The sequence below is a fragment of the Rhinopithecus roxellana genome, chromosome 2 (genome assembly GCF_007565055.1).
Source record: "Rhinopithecus roxellana isolate Shanxi Qingling chromosome 2, ASM756505v1, whole genome shotgun sequence".
NCBI lineage: Eukaryota > Metazoa > Chordata > Mammalia > Primates > Cercopithecidae > Rhinopithecus > Rhinopithecus roxellana.
Window position 1 is genome coordinate 181,578,352 of NC_044550.1, and position 21,160 is coordinate 181,599,511.

Genomic DNA, 21,160 nt, shown 5'->3' on the forward strand with positions numbered 1-21,160 from the left:
GTTTGGGAAAGTCTTAGATGAATAAAACCTTTTCAGCCAATTGTTTGAACTCTTCATTCCCTCCCATTCCACAGCACAATTATTTTACTACATAGGCATGCTGATTGTTATTAAATTAACTTTCATCCTAGCCTCGTTTTAAAATAATTTACAATAAATTGACTAGTAACATTTTTTCCCATCTTCCCCTTCTTTGTGCATTATCATGCCATAATGTCAAGCAACTGGGTGATTTATATTTTATTGTTATATATTGACATCCTCAGTAACACAATGTTAAATAAATATTTGCTTTAATTCGATTAGAACAAGTACATTGCATGATGTTTGTATAATTATTATAGGTCACAAGAAAACAGAATCTTCTTCACATTTATCATAGTAAGTTGGTTGGAAATGAAAAGAAAGATATATCTTGGCTTCTTTCTGGATTTCCTTAACTTAGTTCCCATACTTCCTAAATGATGAAGTGATTGGTATTCAGCTGTCTTTGTTGACCTTTCATAATGAATATGATCATTTCCCATATTCCACTAAGAAAAAGAAAAACACCGAATATTTTTCTGTGCCAATAAAATGTAGGGGATTTTTTTCTTCTTATATTTTCTTTCACTCCTTGTTCTGCACCTTGAAAATTGATATTTGCTGAAATGAGAGGAGCTCAGGAACTGAAGAAAAGGAGTTCTTCAAATTGTACATATGCATTACAAATTTGTGTCGACAAGTCAAAATTCTGATGACGAAACTTCTAGAGAACAAACGAATGCAGGCTGTCATGTAATATTGTATTATCTATTTCTCTATGTACATAAAGTTTGAACTATTGCTCACAGATGACAGAGTGGATCTGGTAGCAGCAGGATGCTTATGTGTGGAACAGAGCTGGGAAGAAAATATATGCATCAAGCAAACAGTTTAGTGAGATCAGTCAAATGTAGCTGTTTTGCAAGTCTTCTTCTCCAATTCTGTATCTCTAAAAATGGCCTCTACACACTCCCCCAAAAAATGTGATCTGTTCCATTAGGCTTTTCTCTCTTAGATACCAGTTTTGGAAGTAATCCAGTCCCGCAAGGCCGTAACTCTAGTATAAACACCAGGTTTATTGGGTTTCGCACATTCATCTCCCCAGCTCACTATTCCAGCAAGGTACCAGATATCTCTAGCATCTGAACTAACCAGTGGTCCTCCAGAGTCACCCTAAAGGAGAAGACAGAAATTAGTAATTCATAATTCAGTTCATTACAGAGGAATTGGCTATTTTTCTAACTTAAAAACGTAATGAAAGGGGTAATTTTCAAAAGTATTCAGTGTGTTCGAATGCATAAGTGATTTTCTCCGTGTCAGTTATCCACCTAAAAGAGGAACTCCAATGCCTTGAAAAATGATGTAGCCTCAACGTTCAAAACAATGAGATTGAAAGCTCCATCTCTTTGAAGAACTGTACTCTTAACTCACGTGATACATCTGACAAAATAACTCCCTAGTTATTTTGTCTATACTCTTTATTAGTGTAACATAACCCCCAAAAAGGGAGTGAAGAGTCTATTACTGATTAAAAAAATAATAATAAAATAAAACTTAAAAAAAAAAAAAAAAAAACAGACATTAGAGTCAGACACCAGGGTTTCTCTCTCAAGTTTGGCCTTTCCAAGCTGGCTAAAACCTTTAATTTATTTAATTTATTTATCTGTAAATGCTCCTAATAATACCTACCTGTGATGAGTACTATGAAGATTATGTAAGACAGTGAATGTAAAGTGCTTAGTCTGGCAAAAGGCAGAACTTAGGAAATGCATATATAAAATCACAAATTCTAATTATATCCTGCAAACTCTGGAGTTTTGCTTCTTTATATGGCTTCTAATAACGAGGTACTGGCTGATTATTCCTCAAGATCCTGGAGCCTCTAATTATTGATCACCCATTAAGTATTCATACTCTATGAAGTTCTTAATTGACTAGCATATTGTCTCATTAATTCGTGTAATTCTTGTTTAATAAAAACATAGAACTAGGTTAATTTTTTCCAGGTTATTAAGAAAACTGAAACTCAGAAACATTAAGTAATTTGCTTGAGATCATGTGCTAATCAGTGGCAGACCTTGAATTTGAATCCAGAGTGATCTAATTCAGAAGCCCATGCTTTTTTCCCTACATTATGCTAACTTCCTTGTGAATTTTCTTTTGTCCATTTAAAAAATTAATATAATAGGAAATTTGAAATAATACATTTGTGATTTTAAATCTAACCAATAAGCATTTACTGATACCCTCTTATGTAGGAGGAGATATAAAAAGGGTATTATAAACATGTAGATCTTGTCCTCTAGGAACCCACAATCTGCTTATAGAAATAAGATATACCATATAAATCTATTTGAAAATAAATAATTTTGATAATAAAATCCCAAGTCTATATGCAGGCAGAGAAAAATCAGGATAGAGAAATAGAAGATACAAGAGACAACAAAGCTTAAATCAGCATAAGAGACAGGAATAAATGAGTCTGAGAATAAATAATTCTTTTAAAGAGATAGCAGTATATCTAATAGCATTACAAGCTGAAAGTAAGGTGATGTCCAGCAAGTATCAAATATAAAAAAATAGAGAGTTTATTCTACCAGCACTAATTAGCACACATTTGATTAGTGAATGGCAGAGTTATGTCAGTAGAAGATGGAAATTATGATCGTTTATATGTGCTTTTTTAGGCAAGGGAGCCAGAATAATGGCAGTAGAATTATAAACTTCAGAAGAAAAGGAAAACCCTTTCAACTCAGCTATTGCACAGGCAGACAACTCTAGGGCACTGGTTTAAGAAAATGCCTGAGTTCCTGTACCCAAAACTCCCTCTCCAGAGAGATGTATCCTAGCTTTGTATCAGTTTTAGATTTTGTTTCCTCTTCAGCTCAGGACTATACTTCCCTGTGTATGTTGCCTTAGCACCAGCAAACCTGTGTTTACACATTATTGTTTCTGTGCATTTTAACATGCCCCCAGTAAGCCATCAGACCTTGGGCATTCTGCCTGCCTACACTGTGCAAGCTATTTTTAAAGGTACAAATTAGTATATTTGTTAATTCTTCAGTTAAAAAGTTGCATAGCTTTGGAGAGACCAGTCTGTCTCTAACCCTATTTGTGTCATTAATCCTGTTATTTTCAGTGAATGGTTTAGTGAGAAACAGAACAGGAAGTGTATTCAGGAATATGCATATCACAACAGAAACTTCTAAAATTGGAAGTAGGAAGCCAAACAGGAAGCCGTGGAAGTATTAAGACACAAAGAAATGAGGGAACAGATTAGGGTGTTAACAGAAATAATAGAGGCATAAGAAATAAACATGAAAGATATGGTAAAGTGGGAAAATAGTCCAGGACTTAACTGAATATATGTGGAGGAAACATAAGAGTAAAAAAAAAAAAAAAAAATAAAAAAAAAAAAAAAAAAAACTCTAAGAATAGTGAACCCTAATAATATGAGCGAGAAACTACTTAAAAACCCAGGCAACATTTCATCATGCCTGTTAAGTTTCAAATGGCACATATAAAAATTTTCATTTCGTATTTAGAACTTAAAATATATAAATAGAGATCACTTTGAAGTAGGTAGAAATGTAAGACTAAATATGGGCAAGAGTTGAATTCTGGAGACATAGATTTGGCACTCATTAAGGTGATAGCTGAGTTCAAAGAAAAGATGGCTTCTTTGAATGAGAATATAGATAGCAGATAAAAATTTTATCTGAGATCTGAATCTTGAGGATAGCCAGGTTGAGAGGGAGAGAGAGAGAGAGAGAGAGAGAGAGAGAGAGAGAGAGAGAGAGAGAAACATTAATCAAAGGATAAAGCCAGAAATGAGTAGATGGAGGAGGAGGAAAGAAATCAGTAAATTTCAGAATTATGAAATTCAAACAAGGGATATGTTTTAAAAAGACAAGGTCGCCAAATACCACTGAGATGAGAAACAGTAGGAGATTCAAGGAAAAATTTTTACATGTGAGGTTATTAATGGGTTTTGTGATATTAAAATATAAAGAGCAAGGCAAGTGGGGAAAATTGTGGATGCTAGACATGAACATATTTTAAATGCAGGCTGGGCACGATGGCTTACACCTGTAATCCTAGCACCTTGGGAGGCTGAGGCGGGTGGATCACCCGAGATCAGGAGTTTGAGACCAGCCTGGAAGCTAGGAAGGAATTTTTCACCAACATGGTGAAACCTTGTCTCTACTAAAAATACAAAAATTAGCCTGGCATGGTGGTGGTTGCCTGTAATCTCAGCTACTCGAGAGGCTGAGGTGAGAGAATAGCTTAAACCCGGAAGGTGGAGGCTGCAGTGAGCAGAGATCGTACCACTGCACTCCAGCCTGGGTGACAAGCATGAAACTCCATCCCTGCCCCCAAAAAATGGGTGCCATGTCTTTCCAGAGATAAGAAAGTAGAATATCGTAATCCCAGGGCAAATTTGGCTTCTTTTCTGTAGCTCACAAAGTTTGTAAAGAGTATACCTCTAATATCACCATCAAAATAGTATTTTTGAATGGGATGAAAATTATGTTTTCCATAATTTTCCATTGAATGGGATGAAAGTATGTAACATCTGGGATTAACTTCAAAATAGATTTGATATTTTGGTGGGGGAAGGGGATGAGGGGATTGTGTCAGGGTATGTATGGATAATGTAAGGTTGGCCATGAGTTGTAAATTTTTGAACCAGGTGATGAGTACATCAAAGTTCTTTATTTTATCCTCCCTATTTTTGAATATCATTGAAATTTTTATAATAAAAATTATAAAATAAAAGATTAAGAGGGTATACATCTGTTCCTCTGAAATTTTTAGGAAGGACATTACTATGGAGACTATAGAAACCGAGATAGTTGAATAAAGAACATAATGGATGATCATAAATGTAAAAATAAAAGTTCATGACATTTTCAACAGTTTCAGGAAAGTTGGAGGCAAGTAGGATGATGATGATTAGGACAAAAGAAGGTCTAGCATAATATCTAAACCACCAATGATTCTATGACCATCAAGAAGACAAATAAAATACAGGTTATTCTCATTATTCACAGTAGTTGTGTTCTATGAAGTCACCACAAACACTGAATTAATGATCGTTGAGTCCTTGTTCTTAGGAGAAATACAGGGTTGGTTTTCCAGGAGACTCTGGTCACATTTTTGTCAACTGCTCAATATATAAACAGATTTCGTGCGTGTTTCTGTTTAAAGACATTCTATTTAATATGCACTGTTGATTCATTAACATTAAACTCAAAGGAAACACTGCTATAACTTATAACTAAACAAAGCTTACCAAATATACATATTTTCTCCATATGGCACATCACAACCTTCTTGCACTATACTTTGGCACAACACTTGGGGACTATTTTAAACAGCAAAATCGCCAGCAAAGTAATAAAAATGTGAGAAATGTAGCACTATGTAGACCAAGAAAAGGACACTTGTTTACAGTATGAGAACTGAAACAAAAAGACACAGTATCACATTTTTCAACCTCAGGTAAGAATATACTTCTTGAGTAATAAGATGTTTGCCACTCTGTGCATGCTTGTGAATGATCATAAAAGTGCCTTGAGTATTGATTTGGGGGTTACAAATAAATATTAGTGAGCAGGCGAATTTGCAAATATGGAATCTGCAAATAACAAGGATCAAGCATATTTTCAAGTGCATCTTTTAAGTTGAATTCATTTCAGGAGATTGAATTACAGAATCAATTTCAATTTTTAGGAAGGAATTTTTAGTAGAGTGTGGTAATGGGACCAATCTACTTTGTTCTGTGTGTTCCTCTAGGAGCAATTAGGGCCTCAGAGCAGAAAAAGAAACCCAATGAAGTGAGTCTACACTTGAGAATTTGTCAGAGTATAAACAAAGGTCAACTGAATAAAATAATTTAGTGTAGCAAACTGAACATTGCTAAAATTACTAACCCAAAGGTAAAGGTTGGTAAAGAACTATAGTGATGCCAACAGTGAATTAAATGAGGTGGAGCAAATGAAGGCAATATAGATACAGTGTTCATGTGAAAGCATGAAAGGAATAACATAAAAAATTGTAGGAAAAAGAAAAGTTAGAAATGAATGGTACCATTTTGTGAATACAGATTAGAAAGCACACAGAGTAACACGGAATTCTAGAGAGAAATACAGGGCTTAGAAAGCACATTAAACAAAAATTCTGTCAAATCACAAAATGAAAATTATAAGAGCATTTAGTGACACATACAAGGAACCAGTTATTGGCCCCCTGCATGATATTGTCAGTGATGCACATGAAGACACAGAGGTCAAAATTTTTGTCTCCACCAAGGGTACAAAATTGGAGGCACTAGCCAAACACTGGAAAACAAAACCTGGCTTCAAAAATATGTAAATGCTCCAGACCAATATGGAATAGACTTACTTATTCTTTTTTCCCCAACTAAATACAGCTAAAACAAACCAAAAAATACCCGGACATTACAAATAAAACAAACATAAAAAGACTCTGAAAATTAGAGAGAAGAAGACAGGTGGGCTCAGAAATACAGGACAAAAGTATTGATACAACAGTGAGCGCTCTGAATTTTTTTTTCTTCATATAGCACGGACTTGAAACTGAAGAAGTCAGCAAACTGGCAACCTGCCAACAAGTGCAGGTTTTTTAAAAGGCTCCAAGAAAATACTACTCTCCTTAGTAAAACAACCAACAAGAAGAAAACTTGGGAAAACAGCAAATCCAGGAAGACAATAAATCCCAACTGAAAAGGCTTCCATGCTTACCAGGCTGTAACAAGGTCCAATTCCCTACTAGATTGATGTCAGAATATGCTGAATAGGGACCAGGTGCAGTGGCTCACGCTTGTAATCCCAGCACTTTGGAAGGCTGAAGCAGGAAGATGACCTGAAATCAGGAGTTTGAGACCAGTCTAGCAAACATGGCAAAACCCTATCTCTACTAAAAATACAAAAATTAGCCAGGCGTCGTGGTGCTGGCCTTTAATCTCAGCTACTCGGGAGGCTGAGCCAGCAGAATCACTTGAACCCAGGAGGCAGAGGTTGCAGTGAGCTGAGATCACACCACTGCACTACAGCCTGGGCAACAGAGCGAGACTCCACCTCAAAAAAAAAAAAAAAAAAAAAAAAAAAAAAAAAAAAAAAAAAGGAGGATACTTAAAAATATATATATATATATGCTGAGTGGGAAGCATGAACTACCACCCAGTAATGAGGAATAACTCTCCCCATCTACTAGAACCATGTCTGAGGAGATGTAGTGGGAAGTCAAGTCTCACCACTGCCAAGCAGTAATGAAATCACTACCCCATGATATCAGTGGAGGCCAAAAGGGGAGCAGTAACAAAGTACCTTAAGCCAGAGTGTTATCAGAAGAGGCCTAACCTCCATGCAGTAGTAATGAGGCATTAGTCCCTCACCTGAGTATCAAAGGAAGCTGAGTGGGAAATGAGGCAATTCCTTCATACATCCCCCTCTCTCTGCATTGCAATGTCTGCTGAGGAATGTTAAACAGAAAATTTAAATAAGATCTGGAGTTTTAAATAATAATAATTTAATTTTTTCAAATTATTATTTCATTATTTAATCAATGCTAAAACAAGATGGCCGACCAGATGCAGATAAGAAGACCTTCTCCCATTGAGGGAGCAGACCATCAAGAAGACTGGCACACTCTGAACAAATTTGCAGAAAGAAGGCATTGAGAGTGGATGGAAGGAGAATGTGGACCCCAGGCTGAAAGGGGAGGAAGTTGGTAACCCTGCACAGGGTTGCCAAGCACCAGAACTTGTTCCTGGCCTGGAGAGGCTCCTGGGAAAGGGGTGAGTTAAATGATCATGGAGTGACCAACTCACACCACAGACCTCCAGAATCTTAGCTGCTGGAGACCCCTCATCCCCCATGGACTTTTGAGGTGGCAGGGAGAATGGCCTGGAGAGTTGATAGAGACAGAATTCTAGCCTGCACAGAATCCACAGGGTTTGGCATGAAAATGGCTACAGCAGAACATGGCCATGGGTGCCCATCCCCCAAAGCTCATCATACATCTCTAGGTGGATTTAGCCTTTGTTGATGGACAGACCTGGACATCACAGGGCTCTCTTGCTTGTGGAATGGGAAGAGTCTGATCTGAGCACTAGCTTGTCTGCTGGCCTATGCCAGAGGCCCTGCCTGGCCACACAAATTTCCATCACTTCCTTAGTTGCCCAGCCAAGGAATATTTTGAAAGTCACGGCCATTGCTATTTTGGTGGCAGACCCTGCCTAACAGCTGGAGACCTACTAAAGGCAGATCCCTGTCAGTGAGCACCCACCAGCATGCACTCACTGGCAGCCTCCACCTGCTGCTTTACTATCATGCATTTGCCTGCAGCCTCCAGCACTGGTGAATGCATGCACACTGACCCCATCACCGCCCCACCACCAGCACACATGTCTGTGCAGGACTTGCCACTAACCCACCGCCAGCACATATGTGTGCATAAGGACCCTCACTGACCTACTGCCACCCCACCAAAGTGCTTTTCCAGCACAGTTTTGTTGCTAGTGGACCAGGAACACCTCATTTCCTCCAACACAGGAGGTACTTAACCTCTAGGGGCTAAAGAAAATAGCCTCAGATCTGGTCCCAATTTCCCAAGGTTACAGCCTGGTATAGCATGCAGCCCAGGAGTGCTGAGCTAAACCTTGGACCCCTGAAATCATCCAAAAGTGAACGAAATTAACTAAGCATAACTAATACCACAATCAAACCACAAACGGCATTAAAGAATATAAAAGTAAAAAGCTCCATACAAAAGACAACAACTTCAAACACACAGAAGAGAAAGAACCAATGCAAGAACTGTGGTAACCCTAAAAGCACGAGTATCTTCTTACCTCCAAATGACTGAACTAGCTCCCCAGCAATGGTTCTTAACCAAACTAAAATGACAGACATGGAATTCAGAATACGGATGTCAATGAAGATCATCGAGATTCAGGAGAAAGTCGAAACACAATCTAAGGAATTTATGGAATCAATAAAATAATACAAGAGCTGAAAGATGAAATTGCCATTTTAAGAAAGTATCAGGGCCAGGCGAGGTGGCTCACGCCTGTAATCCCAGCACTTTGGGAGGCCGCGGCGGGTGGATCACGAGGTCAGGAGATGGAGACCATCCTGGCTAACACGGTGAAACCCCGTCTCTACTAAAAATACAAAAAGATTAGCCAGGCGTGCTGGTGGGCGCCTGTAGTCCCGGCTACCCGGGAGGCTGAGGCAGGAGAGTAGGGTGAACCTGGAAGGCGGAGTTTACAGTGAGCCGAGATCGCGCCACTGCTCTCCAGCCTGGGTGACAGAGTGAGAGTCTGTCAAAGAAAGCAAGAAAGCAAGCAAGGAAGGAAGGAAGGAATCAAACTCATATAGAGCAGAAGGAAGGAAGGAAGGAAGGAAGGAAGGAAGGAAGGAAGGAAGGAAGGAAGGAAGGAAGGAAGGAAGGAAGGAGGAGGGAGGGAGGGAGGGAGGGAGGGAGGGAGGGAGGGAGGGAGGGAACCAAACTGAAGGAAGGAATCAAACTGATCTAGAGCTGAAAAACTCACTACAAGGATTTCATAATACAATGGGCAGTATTAACAGCAGAAAAGACCAAACTGGAAAGCAATTTTAGAACTTGAAGGCCAGTTCCTCAAATCAACTCGGTCAAAGAAAAAGAAATCTTCTTAAATGAAGAAAATCTCCAAGAAATATGGTATTATATAAATATGCCAAATATACAACTCACTGGCATCCCCAAAAAGGGGAGAGAGAGAGAGGGCAAGCAACTTGGAAAACTCATTTATGAATACTACTCTTGAAAATTTCCCCAACCTTGCTGCAGAGGTCAACATCCAAATTCAAGAAATTCAGAGAACCTCAGAGATATAACATACAACACACCCATACTCCAGACACCTAGTCAATCAGATTCTCAAAGGTCAACATGAAAGAAAAAATCTTTTTTTTTTTTTTTTTGAGATGGAGTCTTGCTCTGTCGCCCAGGCTGGAGTGCAGTGGCCGGATCTCAGCTCACTGCAACCTCCGCCTCCCGGGTTCACGCCTTTCTCCTGCCTCAGCCTCCGGAGTAGCTGGGACCACAGGCGTCCGCCACCTCATTCGGCTAATTTTTTGTATTTTTAGTAGAGACGGGGTTTCACCATGTTAGCCATGATGGTCTCGATCTCCTGACCTCGTGATCCGCCCATCTCGGCCACCCAAAGTGCTGGGATTACAGGCTTGAGCCACCGCGCCCGGCCAGAAAAAATCTTAAAAGCAGTAGAGAGAAGGGACAGGTCACATACAAAGGGGGTGCTATGAGGATAACAGCAGAACCTTCAGCAGAAACGTTATAAGCCAAAAGAGGTTGAGGACCTATACTCAGCCAGCATTCTTTTTTTTTTTTTTTTTTTTTTTTTTGAGACGGAGTTTCGCCCTTGTCACCCAGGTTGGAGTGCGATGACACGATCTCAGCTCACTGCAACCTCTGCCTCCCAGGTTCAAGCAATTCTCCTGCCTCAGCCTCCCGAATAGCTGGGATTACTGTCGCCCATTACCACACCTGGCTAATTTTTGTATTTTTAGTAGAAATGGGGTTTCACCATGTTTTGGCCAGGCTGGTATATTCGGCATTCTTAAAGAAAAAAATTCTAATTAAGAATTTCATATCCAACTAAGCTAAGCTTCATAAGGGAAGGAGAAATAAAATCATTTTCAGATAAGCAAATGTTAAGAGAATTTATTACCACCAGACTTGCCTTGCAAGAAGTCCTTAAGACAGTGCTAAACACGGCAACAAAAGACCATTACCTGGCCAGGCACGGTGGCTCATGCCTGTAATCCCAGCACTTTGGAAGGCCGAGGAAGACAGATCACCCGAGGCCAAGACTTTAAGACCAGCCTGGCCAACATGGCGAAACCCATCTCTACTAAAAATACAAAATTAGCCAGGTGTGATGGCATGTGCTTATAATCCCAGCTACTCAGGATGCTAAGGCAGAAGAATCGCTTGAACCCAGGAGGTGGAGGATGTAGTGAGCTACGATTGCGCCTTTGCACTCCAGCCTGAGCAACAAGAGCAAAACTCTGTCCCAAAAAAAATAAAAAATAAAAAATAAAAGCCATTATCTGACACCACAAAAAAGAAATTACATAGCCCACTGACACTATAAGCAACTATACAATCGAGCCTATAGAATAACCAGCTAACAACATGATGGCAAGATCAAATCTTCACATATCAATATTATAACTTGAATATAAACAGGCTTAATGCCCCATTTATGAGGGACAGAGTAGCACATTGGATAAAGAAGCAAGACCCAACTGTATGCTCTCATCAGGTGACCCATCTCAAATGCAATGACACTCATAGTCTCAAAGTAAAGGCATAAGGAAAGATCTACCAAGCAAATGAAAAACAAAAAAGAACAGGGGTTGCTATTCTTATTTCAGACAAAACAGACTTTAAAACAATAATAATTAAAAAGGACAAAAAAGGGTGTGACAAAGTGATAAAGTGTTCAATTCAACAAGAAGATTAACTATTCTAAATGTATATGCACCCAACACTGGAGCATCCAGACTCAGAAAATAAGTTCTTAGAGCCTACAAAAGAAATACTTAGAGAAATACAAAATTATAGTGGAGATTTCAACACCTCACTAAAGGTGTTTTAAAGGCAGAAAACTAACAAAGATAGTCTGAAACTAAACTCAACACTTGACCAAATGAACCTAACAGATATCTATAGAACGCTGCACTTAACAACAAGAAAACATACATTCTTTTCATCTGCATATGTATGGCACACACTCTAAGATCAACCATGCACTTGGCCATAAAGCAATTCTAAACAAAATTTTAAAAATCATACCAATCAGACCACAGTGCACCAAGATCTCTCAAAATTATACAATTACATGGAAATTAAACAGCCTGCTCCAGAATGACTTTTGAGTAAAGAATGAAATTAAGACAGAAAGCAAGAAATTCTTTGAAACTAATGAAAATAAAGAACAACATACCAGAATTTCTGGGACACAGGTAAAGCCGTGTTAAGAGGAAAGCTTATAGGGCAAAATGTCGATATCAAAAAGATATAAATATTTTAAATTAACATCACCCCTCGAAGAACTAGAAAAAGATATAAATATCTTAAATTAACAGCATCACACCTCGAAGAACTAGAAAAATAAGAGTAAGTGAAACCCTAAACTAGCACAAGACAAAAAACAACCAAAATTAGAGCTGAACTGAATGAAATAGAGACACGAAAATCCATATAAAAGATCAATGAAAACAAAAACTTGTTCTTTGAAAGAATAAATAAAATTGATACACTGCTAACAAGACTAACAAAGAAAAAAAAAGAACTTTCAAATAAACACAATCAGAAATGCCAAAGGGAAGAGAAATATTTTTTACCAAAAAATTCAAAGATGATTGTAAACACCTCTATGTACACAAACTAGAAAATCTAGAAGGAATGGATAAATTCTTGGAAACATAAACTCCCAATATTGAACCAGGAAGAAATTGAATACCTGAGAAGACCAATAATGAGTTCCAAAATTAAACCAGTAATTTTAAAAAAACCAACCAACAAGGAAGGTCCTGGAACAGAGAGATTCACAGCCAAATTCTACCAGATTAAGAGCTGGTACCAATTATATTGAAAATACTCCCAAAATTCTAGAAAAAGAGATGCCTCCCTAACTCATTTTACAAAGGCAGTGTTATTCTGATACCGAAAACTGGAAGAGACACAACAAAAATAGAAAACTTCAGGACAATATCCTTGATGAACATTGATGCAAAAATCCTCAACAAAATATTTACAAACCAAATCCAGCAGCACATCAAAAAGCTAATCCACCACAGTAACATAGGCTTATTTTCTAGGATGCAAGGCTGGTACAACATATGAAAATACATAAATTTGGCCGGGCATGGTGGCTCACACCTGTAATCCCAGCACTTTGGGAGGCCCAGACATGTGGATCACCTGAGGTGAAGTGTTCAAGACCAGCCTGACCAACATGGCGAAACCCCATCTCTACTAAAAATACAAAAGTTAGCCAGGCATGGTGGCGAGCAGCTATAATCCCAGCAACTCAGGAGGCTAAGGCAAGAGAATCACTTGAACCTGGGGGACAGAGGTTGTAGTGAGCTGAGATTGTATCACTGTACTCCAGCCTAGGTGACAAAGCGAGACTCTGTCTCAAAAAGAAAAAAAAGAAAAAAAAAAAAAAAAAAGAAAAAAAAAGCACCTTGAATAAACTAGGCATCAAAAGAACACACTTCAAAATAATAAAAGCCTTCTATGACAGCCCCATAACCAACATCATAATGAATGGGCAAAAGCTAGAAACATTCCCCCGTGAACCAGACAAGACAAGGATGTACACACTCACCATTGTTATTCAACATAGTACTGGAAGTTTTAACCAAAGCAATCAGGCAAGAGAAAGACATAAAAAGCATCCAAATAGAAGAGAGGAAGTCAAACTGTTTCTCTTCACAAATGGCAGGATTCTATACCCAGAAAACTCCATAGTCTCTGCCCAAAGGCTCCTAGAACTGATAAACAACTTCAGTAAAGTTTCTGAATGCAAAATCAATGTACTAAAATGAGGAGCACTTCTATACAACAATAACATCTTAGCTGACAGCCAAATCAAGAGTGCAATCCCATTCACAATTGCCACAAAAAGAATGAAATACATAGACATACAGCTAACTAGGAAGGTGAAGGACCTCTACAATGAGAATTAAAAACACTGCTGAAAGAAATCGTAGTTGAAGGCCAGGTACAGTGGCTGATGCCCATAATCCCAGCACTTTAGGAGGCAGAGGCAGGAGGATTGCTTGAGCTCAGGAGTTCAAGACCAGCATGAGCAACATGGCAAGACTCCATCTCTACCAAAAATCTAAAAAATTAGCCATGTATGGTAGTGCATGCCTATAGTCCCATCTACTCAGGAGACAGGTGGGAGGATCGCTTAAGCCCAGGAGTTCAAGGTTGCAGTGAACTACAATTGTGGCTCTGCACTCCAGCCTGGTCAACAGGGTAAGACCTTGTCTCAAGAAAAAAAAAAAAAAAAAAAAAAAAAAAGAAAGAAAGAAATCATAGTTGGCACAAACAAATGGAAAAACAGTTTATGCTCATGAATAGAAAGAATCAGTATTGTTAAAATGGCCACACTGCTCAAAGAAATTTAGAGATTAAATGTTATTCCTACAAAACTACCAATGTCATTTTTCACAGAATTAGTAAAAACTATTGTAATATTTATATGGAGCCAAAAACAGCCTGAATAGCCAAAGCAATCCTAAACAAAAAAACAAAGCTGATGGCATCACACTACCAGACTTCAAACTATACCACAAAGCTATAGTAACCAAAAGATCATGGTGCTAGCACAAAAAATAGACACATCGACCAATGGAATCAAATAGAGAAGCCAGGAGTAAAGCTGCATGTCTACAATCATCTCACCTTTGACAAAGATGACAATAACAATAAATGGGGAAAGGACTCCCTACTCAATGAATGATGCTGGGGAAAACTGGCTAGCCATAGGCAGAAAATTAAAACTGAACCCGTTTCTTTCACCATATACAAAAATCAACTTGAGATGATTGAAATACTTAAGTGTAAAACCTCACATTAGAAAAACTCTAGAAGAAAACCTAGGAACTACCATTCTGGACATCAGTCTTAGCAAAGATTTTGTAACAAAGACCCTAAAAGCAATTGCAACTAAAACAAAAATTGACAACTGGGACCTAATTAAACTAAAGAGCTTCTGCACAGCAAAATAAACTATTAACAGAATAAATAGACAACCTACAGAATAGGAAAAAATATTTGCAAACTATGCATCTGACAGAGTTCTAATATCTATAAGAATCTATAACAAATCTTAAACAAATCAACAAGCAAAAAACAAAAAACTCCATTTAAAAATGGGGAAAAATAACATAGATATAGTTTGAATATTTGTCCCCTCTCAAATCTCATGTTGAAGTTTAATCTCCATTGCTGGAGGTGAGGCTGGTGAGAGTTGTTTGGGTAACGGATCCCTGATGGTGTAGTGTTGTCTTTGCAATGGTGAGTGAGCTGTCACAGTATCTGGTTGTTTAAAAGCGTGTGGCACCTCCTTCCACTCTCTCTCTTGCTCCTGCTTTCACCACATGATGTTCCTCCTCCCCTTTCACCTCCCACCATGATTATAAACTTCCTGATGCCTCCCTAGGAGCCAAGTTAATGCTGGCATCATGCTTACTATAAAGTCTGAAAAGTCATGAGCCAATTAAACGTCTTTTCTAATAAATTACCCAGCCTCAGATATTTCTTAATAGCGATGCAAGAACAGCCTAACAGAGAAAATTGGTAACTATGCGTGGGGCACTGCTATAAAGATATCAGAAAATGTGCAAGCGACTTGGCAACTGGGTAACAGGTAAAGGATGAAAGAATTTGGAAGGCTCAGAAGACAGAAAGATAAGATCAAGTCTGAAATTTCTTAGAGACTGGTTAAATGGTTGTGACCAAAATGCTGATAGTTATATCGACAGTGAAATCCAGGCTGATGGAGTGGAAAGTCTTATCTCAAATGAGACTATGGACTTCAGACTTTTTTTTTTTTCCCGAGATGAAATCTCTCTGTGTCACACAGACTGGAGTGCAGTGGTGCAATCATGGCTCACTGCAACCTCAGCCTCCCAAGCTCAATCAATCTTCCCAACTCAACCTCCCAAATAGTTGGAACTATAGGCATATGCCATAAAGCCTCGCTAATTTTTTTTAATTTTTTTGTAGAGATGCAGTTTTGCCACATTACCCAGACTGGTCTCAAACTGCTGGGCTCAAGAAATCCACCCACCTTGACCTTCCAAATGCTGGGATTATAGGTGTGAGCCACTGCATCTGGCCAACTTTGAAATTTTGAGTTAAAGCTGAAATTAGTTAAGACTTTGGAGGACTGTTAGGAAGGCATAGTTGTATTTTGCAATGTGAGAAGACATGAGATTTGGGAGCGGCCAGGAGCAGAATGATATAATTTGGATATTTGTCCCCATCCAAATCTCATGTTGTGTTGTCATCCCCCATGCTGAAGGTAGGACCTGGTGGGAGGTGTTCAGGTCATGGGAGCCGGTCAGGAGAGCCGATCACTCACGGCTTGGAGCTATCTTTGCAATACTGAGTGAGCTCTTGTGAGATCTGATTGCTTGAAAGTGTATGGCCCCTCTCCTACCACTCTATCCCTCTTGCTCCTGATTTCACCATGTGATGTACCTGCTCCCTCCCATTTCACACTTCACCTTCTGCCATGATTGTAAGCACCACGCTGCCCATAAAGCCAGCAGAATCGTGAGCCAATTAACCTTTTTTCTTTATACATTATCTAATACTGGCTTTTTGTTTGCTTGGTTTGTTTATTTGTTTTTGGAGACAGGGTTTTGCTCTTTCACCCAAGCTGGAGTGCAGTAGGTGCACTGCAGCCTCAATGTCCTGGGTTCAAGCAATCCTCCTGCCTTACAACTTCCAAGTAGCTGAAACTACAGGCGCACACCACCACACTGGCTAATGTTTATATTTCTAGCAGAGACAGGATTTCACTATGTTGCCCAAGCTGGTCTTGAACTTCTGAGCTCTGCTGATCCACCTCCCTTGACCTCCCAAAGTGCTGAGGTTACCGATATGAGCCACCATGCCAGGCTCAGGTATTTTTTTATAGCAGTGTAAGAACACCCTAATACAGACAGGAGCAGACATTTCTCAAAAGAAGACATACAAGCAGCCAACAAACATATGGACATCACTAATCAGGGAAATGGGAAATGAAAAACCACAAAAAGATATCATCTCAAACCAGTCAGGATGGCTATCATTAAAAAGTCAAAAAACAGCAGATGTTGTTGAGGTTGTGGAGAAAAGAGGATGCTTATACACTGCTGGTGGGAATGTAAATTAGGTCAGCCACTGTGGAAAGCAGTTTTGAGATTTCTCAAAGAAATTAAGACTGAACTACCATATGACCCAGCAATCCCATTACTGGGTATATTATACCGAAAGGAATACAAATCATTCTGCCATAAAGACACATGCATGCATATGTTCCTTGCAGCAATTTTCACAATAGTCATGGAATCAACCTAGATGTTCATCAACAGTGGACTGGATATAGAAAATGTGGTAAATATTCACCATGGAATGCTATGGAGCCGGAAAGCTAAATGAAACCATGGTTTTTGCAGCAATATGGATGCAGCCACAGGCCATTATACTAGGCAAATGAACGCAGGAACAGAAAACCAAATACCTCGTGTTCTCACTTATAAGTGGGAGCTAAACACTGAGTACATATGGACACAAAGAGAGGAACAATACATACTGGGGCTTACTTGAGGGCTGAGGGTGGGAGGAGTGTGAGAACAAAAAACTACCTATTGATTATTATGCTTACTACCTGCATGATGAAATAATTTGTACACCAAACCCCAGCAACACACAATTTACCCATGTAACAATCCTGCAGATGTAACCTCTGAACCTAAAATAAAAGTTGGAAGAAACAAATAAAGTAATTAATTAAGTAAAATAATATAAATTTAAAAGCATGATATAACAACAGCAACAACACAACAGAATAAATAAGAATTAGATGCCCAGGATATATCTGAATATAAGTCATCATACAAAGAAATAGAAAAAGTTTCAACTTGAATGAGAAAAGGCAATCAGCAGGTACCAACACTGAGATAACACAAATGTTGAAATTATTTGACAAAGATTTTAAAGCAGCCATCATAAATGCATCTCAATGAGCAATTACCATCATGTTTAAAACAAAGGAAAAGAAATAGGAAGTGTCAACAAAGAAATAGTAAATATAAAAAGAAGAATCAACGAAAACCCCTGGAACTAAAAAATATGATAAGCAAAATTCAAAACTCACTGAACAGGCTTAACATAAGAATAGAGAACACAGATAAAAGGATCAGTAAACTTGAAGATAAATTGATAGGAATTACCCAATCTGAACAACAGAGAGAAACTAGGGTGGAAAAAAATAAATAAACAGAAGCTTAGGAAACTCTGGGACTATAATAAAAGAGTAAACATTGCTATGGTTAGAGTTTCAGAAGGAAAGAAGAAAGAAGGTAGGACTGAAAGAGTATTTTAAGAAATAATGACTGAAAATTTATCAAACTTGACAAAGAATATAAATCTACATATTCAAAAAGCTGAGCAAACCTCAAACAAGATAAGCCCAAAGAAATCCATGCCAAGATACGTAATCAAACTTCTGAAAACTAAAGACAAAGAAAAACTCTTGAACACAGAAAAAGAGAAATGACACTTCATCTATTGGAAGAAAATAATTCTAATAGCAGCGCATTCCTTGCAGAAATCACAGAGGCAATGATTTCAATGCTGAAAGAAAAGAACTGTCAGTGCCAAATTGTGCTTCAGTAATGAAGAAGAAATAAAGACTTTTAGAGACAAAGAAAATCTAAGAGAATTTTTCATCAGCATACCTATACTAAAAGAGTGGCTAAAGGAAGTTCCTAAAACAGAAATGATTTTTTTAAAAAAAAGGAATCAGGAAAGAGGAAAGAACAAATCTACAGGTAAATAGCCTTTCCTTTTCCTCTTATGTTTTCTAAATCACATTGGACAGTCGAAGCAAAACATTGTCTTCTGTGGTTCTCAAAATACAAAGCAAATATTTAATATTTATATTTATTAATATTTAATGTTTATGTTTACTAATGTTTAATATTAATAAGGGAAAAGCAAAGGGATTTAAGGGGAAGTAAGTTTTCTATTCTACACTTCCACCAAAACTAGTAAATTTTCAATACACGTAGACAGTGATAAGTTATGTATGTATATATAAACACATATTTATATATGTATTTATATAATAAACTAATACACATATGCAATAAATAATAAATATATAATAAATAAATACACATTTATATATATATACATATATATATATAACTTAGAGGAACCACTAAAATTTTTCTACAAAAAAAAGCCAAAAGTACCAATAGATGATCCAAAATTAAATTCTGTTTAAAAAGCTACCGTTACTCTATTTATATAACATTTTGAAAATTGAAAAATTATAGAGATGGAGAATAAATTAGTGTTTGCCAGATGTTAGGGATAGTAGGAGGAGGGAAAGAGGTAGATCTTTGTGGTGATAGAATAGTTTTTCATCTTAACTGTAGTGGTGGTTACACAAATCTACAGATGTGATAAAATGCCATAGAATTAGACACATACTTTGTACCACTGTCAGTTTCGCAGATCTTATATTGAACTATAGTTATGTGAGATGTAATCATTGAAGAAAACTGGGTGAGACGTTGTGACTCCTCTGTACTATCTTTGCAATTTCCTGTAAATATGTAATTATTTCAAAGAAAAGTAAACAAAAAACTATGCAACATACTAATGGGCAAAACTGTTTACCTGGCATGCATCTCTTTTTCCTTTTAAGGAGCCAGCACATAACATTCTAGGAGTTATGGCGCCATGGTAAGCTTGAGGTTCATTGCAAGTTGTAGTGTCTATGAGAGTCACCTGTGCTTGTCGAAGATGATTTTGACTGCTACCTAAAAGAAGAAAAAAAAAGGCTTTGTAGACATACATATATTTTATAAACCAGAAGAAAATGTTTCGTGATCAAAAACAAGATGGTGATACAGGCCGGGCACGGTGACTAACGCCAGTAATCCCAGCACTTTGAGAGGTCAAGGTTGGAGGATCGCTTGAGGCCAGGAGTTCGAGACCAGCCTGGCCAACATGGTGAAATCCCATCTCTACTAAAAGTACAAAAATCAGTTGGGGTGTGGTGGCGTGCACCTGTAATCCCAGCTACTCAGGAGGCTGAGCAGGTGAATCTCTTGAACCTGAGAGGCAGAGGTTGCCGTGAGCCAAGATCGCACCACTGAACCCCAGCCTGGGGGACAGAGAGAAACCCCGTCCCAAAAAAAAGGGGAGTACCAGGAGGGGTGGCTTATGCCTGTAATCCCAGCACTTTCGGAGGCCGAGGAGGGCGGATCACCTGAGCTCAAAAGTTTGAGACCAGCCTGGCCAACATGGTGAAACCCTGTCTCTACTAAAAATACAAAAATTAGTTGGGCGCCCGTAGTCCCAACCATTCAGGAGACTGAGGCAGAAGAATCGCTTGAATGTGGGAGGCGGAGGTTGCAGTGAGCCAAGATCACACCATTGCACTTCAGCCTGGACGACAACAATGAGACTCTGTCTCAAAAAAAAAAAAAAAGATAGTGATACAGAATCTTAGAATACACATGATACACATGTTTAGAACAGTAATATTTGGGAAGATAACTTGTTCCTAACTATTTTCAGTAAAATGTTGGGTGCCTGGGAAAGAACCACAAGTTATCTAAATAATGTCCACTCCATTGTTAAGATTAGGAGGAAATTTCAGTAGGGGACAATGGTGGCTTTATGATTCTCCAATCTTCAGAATTGGGTATATTATTGATTGCTAATCTCTAAAGTGGTTAATTCTCCAAAGAAAAGTTCATGGCTAGGAGACATATTTGCTTTTTCAGACATCTTAGCAGTACTATGACGGTAGCATATAGTAGTAGCAATTTACTTGATATTAACTTAGGCAGGAAGGAATTTGTGTGTGTCTTCCAAGTTATTTACTTCACTTTTAGGGCCTGACTTGGTTCAGGTCATATGACCACACAATTAACATATTTTGGCATAATGGCATTTCATTCTTTAAATGCCATAAAATACCAATTTAACTTTAAGTTTCTCTTCAGATGCTCACCATCATTTTTCAGTGCTCCAAATCCTGTCACAAACATCACATCACCTGGGTGAAACTCATAGGATGCATCAGGGAGACAAACTCTATGTACTGCATTTGTGTAGGGAACAGGGCTAGAAAGCTCTGCAAGTGAAATATCATAGTCATGTGATGGGTATTTGTATTTTTCATGGACAATTATTCTCCGGAGACCATGTTTCATTTTCGAAGGTGTTATTGTTACTCCAAAGGAAGCAGTCCATCTGGCAGGGTTCTTATATCTGGGGAGAAGAAAATGAA

General features: G+C 38.3%; 1 protein-coding gene across 1 annotated transcript in view; it reads right to left on the reverse strand.

Moving 5' to 3' along the window:
• Positions 1-232: 232 nt before the first annotated feature.
• The window catches only part of LOC104664125 (transmembrane serine protease 11E), a 51,830-nt gene continuing 30,902 nt past the window's right edge, over positions 233-21,160 (reverse strand). Inside the window, exons 8-10 of the mRNA XM_010365558.2 lie at positions 20,882-21,141; positions 19,537-19,679; positions 233-1,197 (exon numbers count right to left, since the gene is read on the reverse strand). Coding sequence (XP_010363860.1) covers positions 1,036-1,197; positions 19,537-19,679; positions 20,882-21,141 — 565 coding nt within the window. The 3' untranslated portion in view covers positions 233-1,035. The remainder of the gene's footprint in view (positions 1,198-19,536; positions 19,680-20,881; positions 21,142-21,160) is intronic.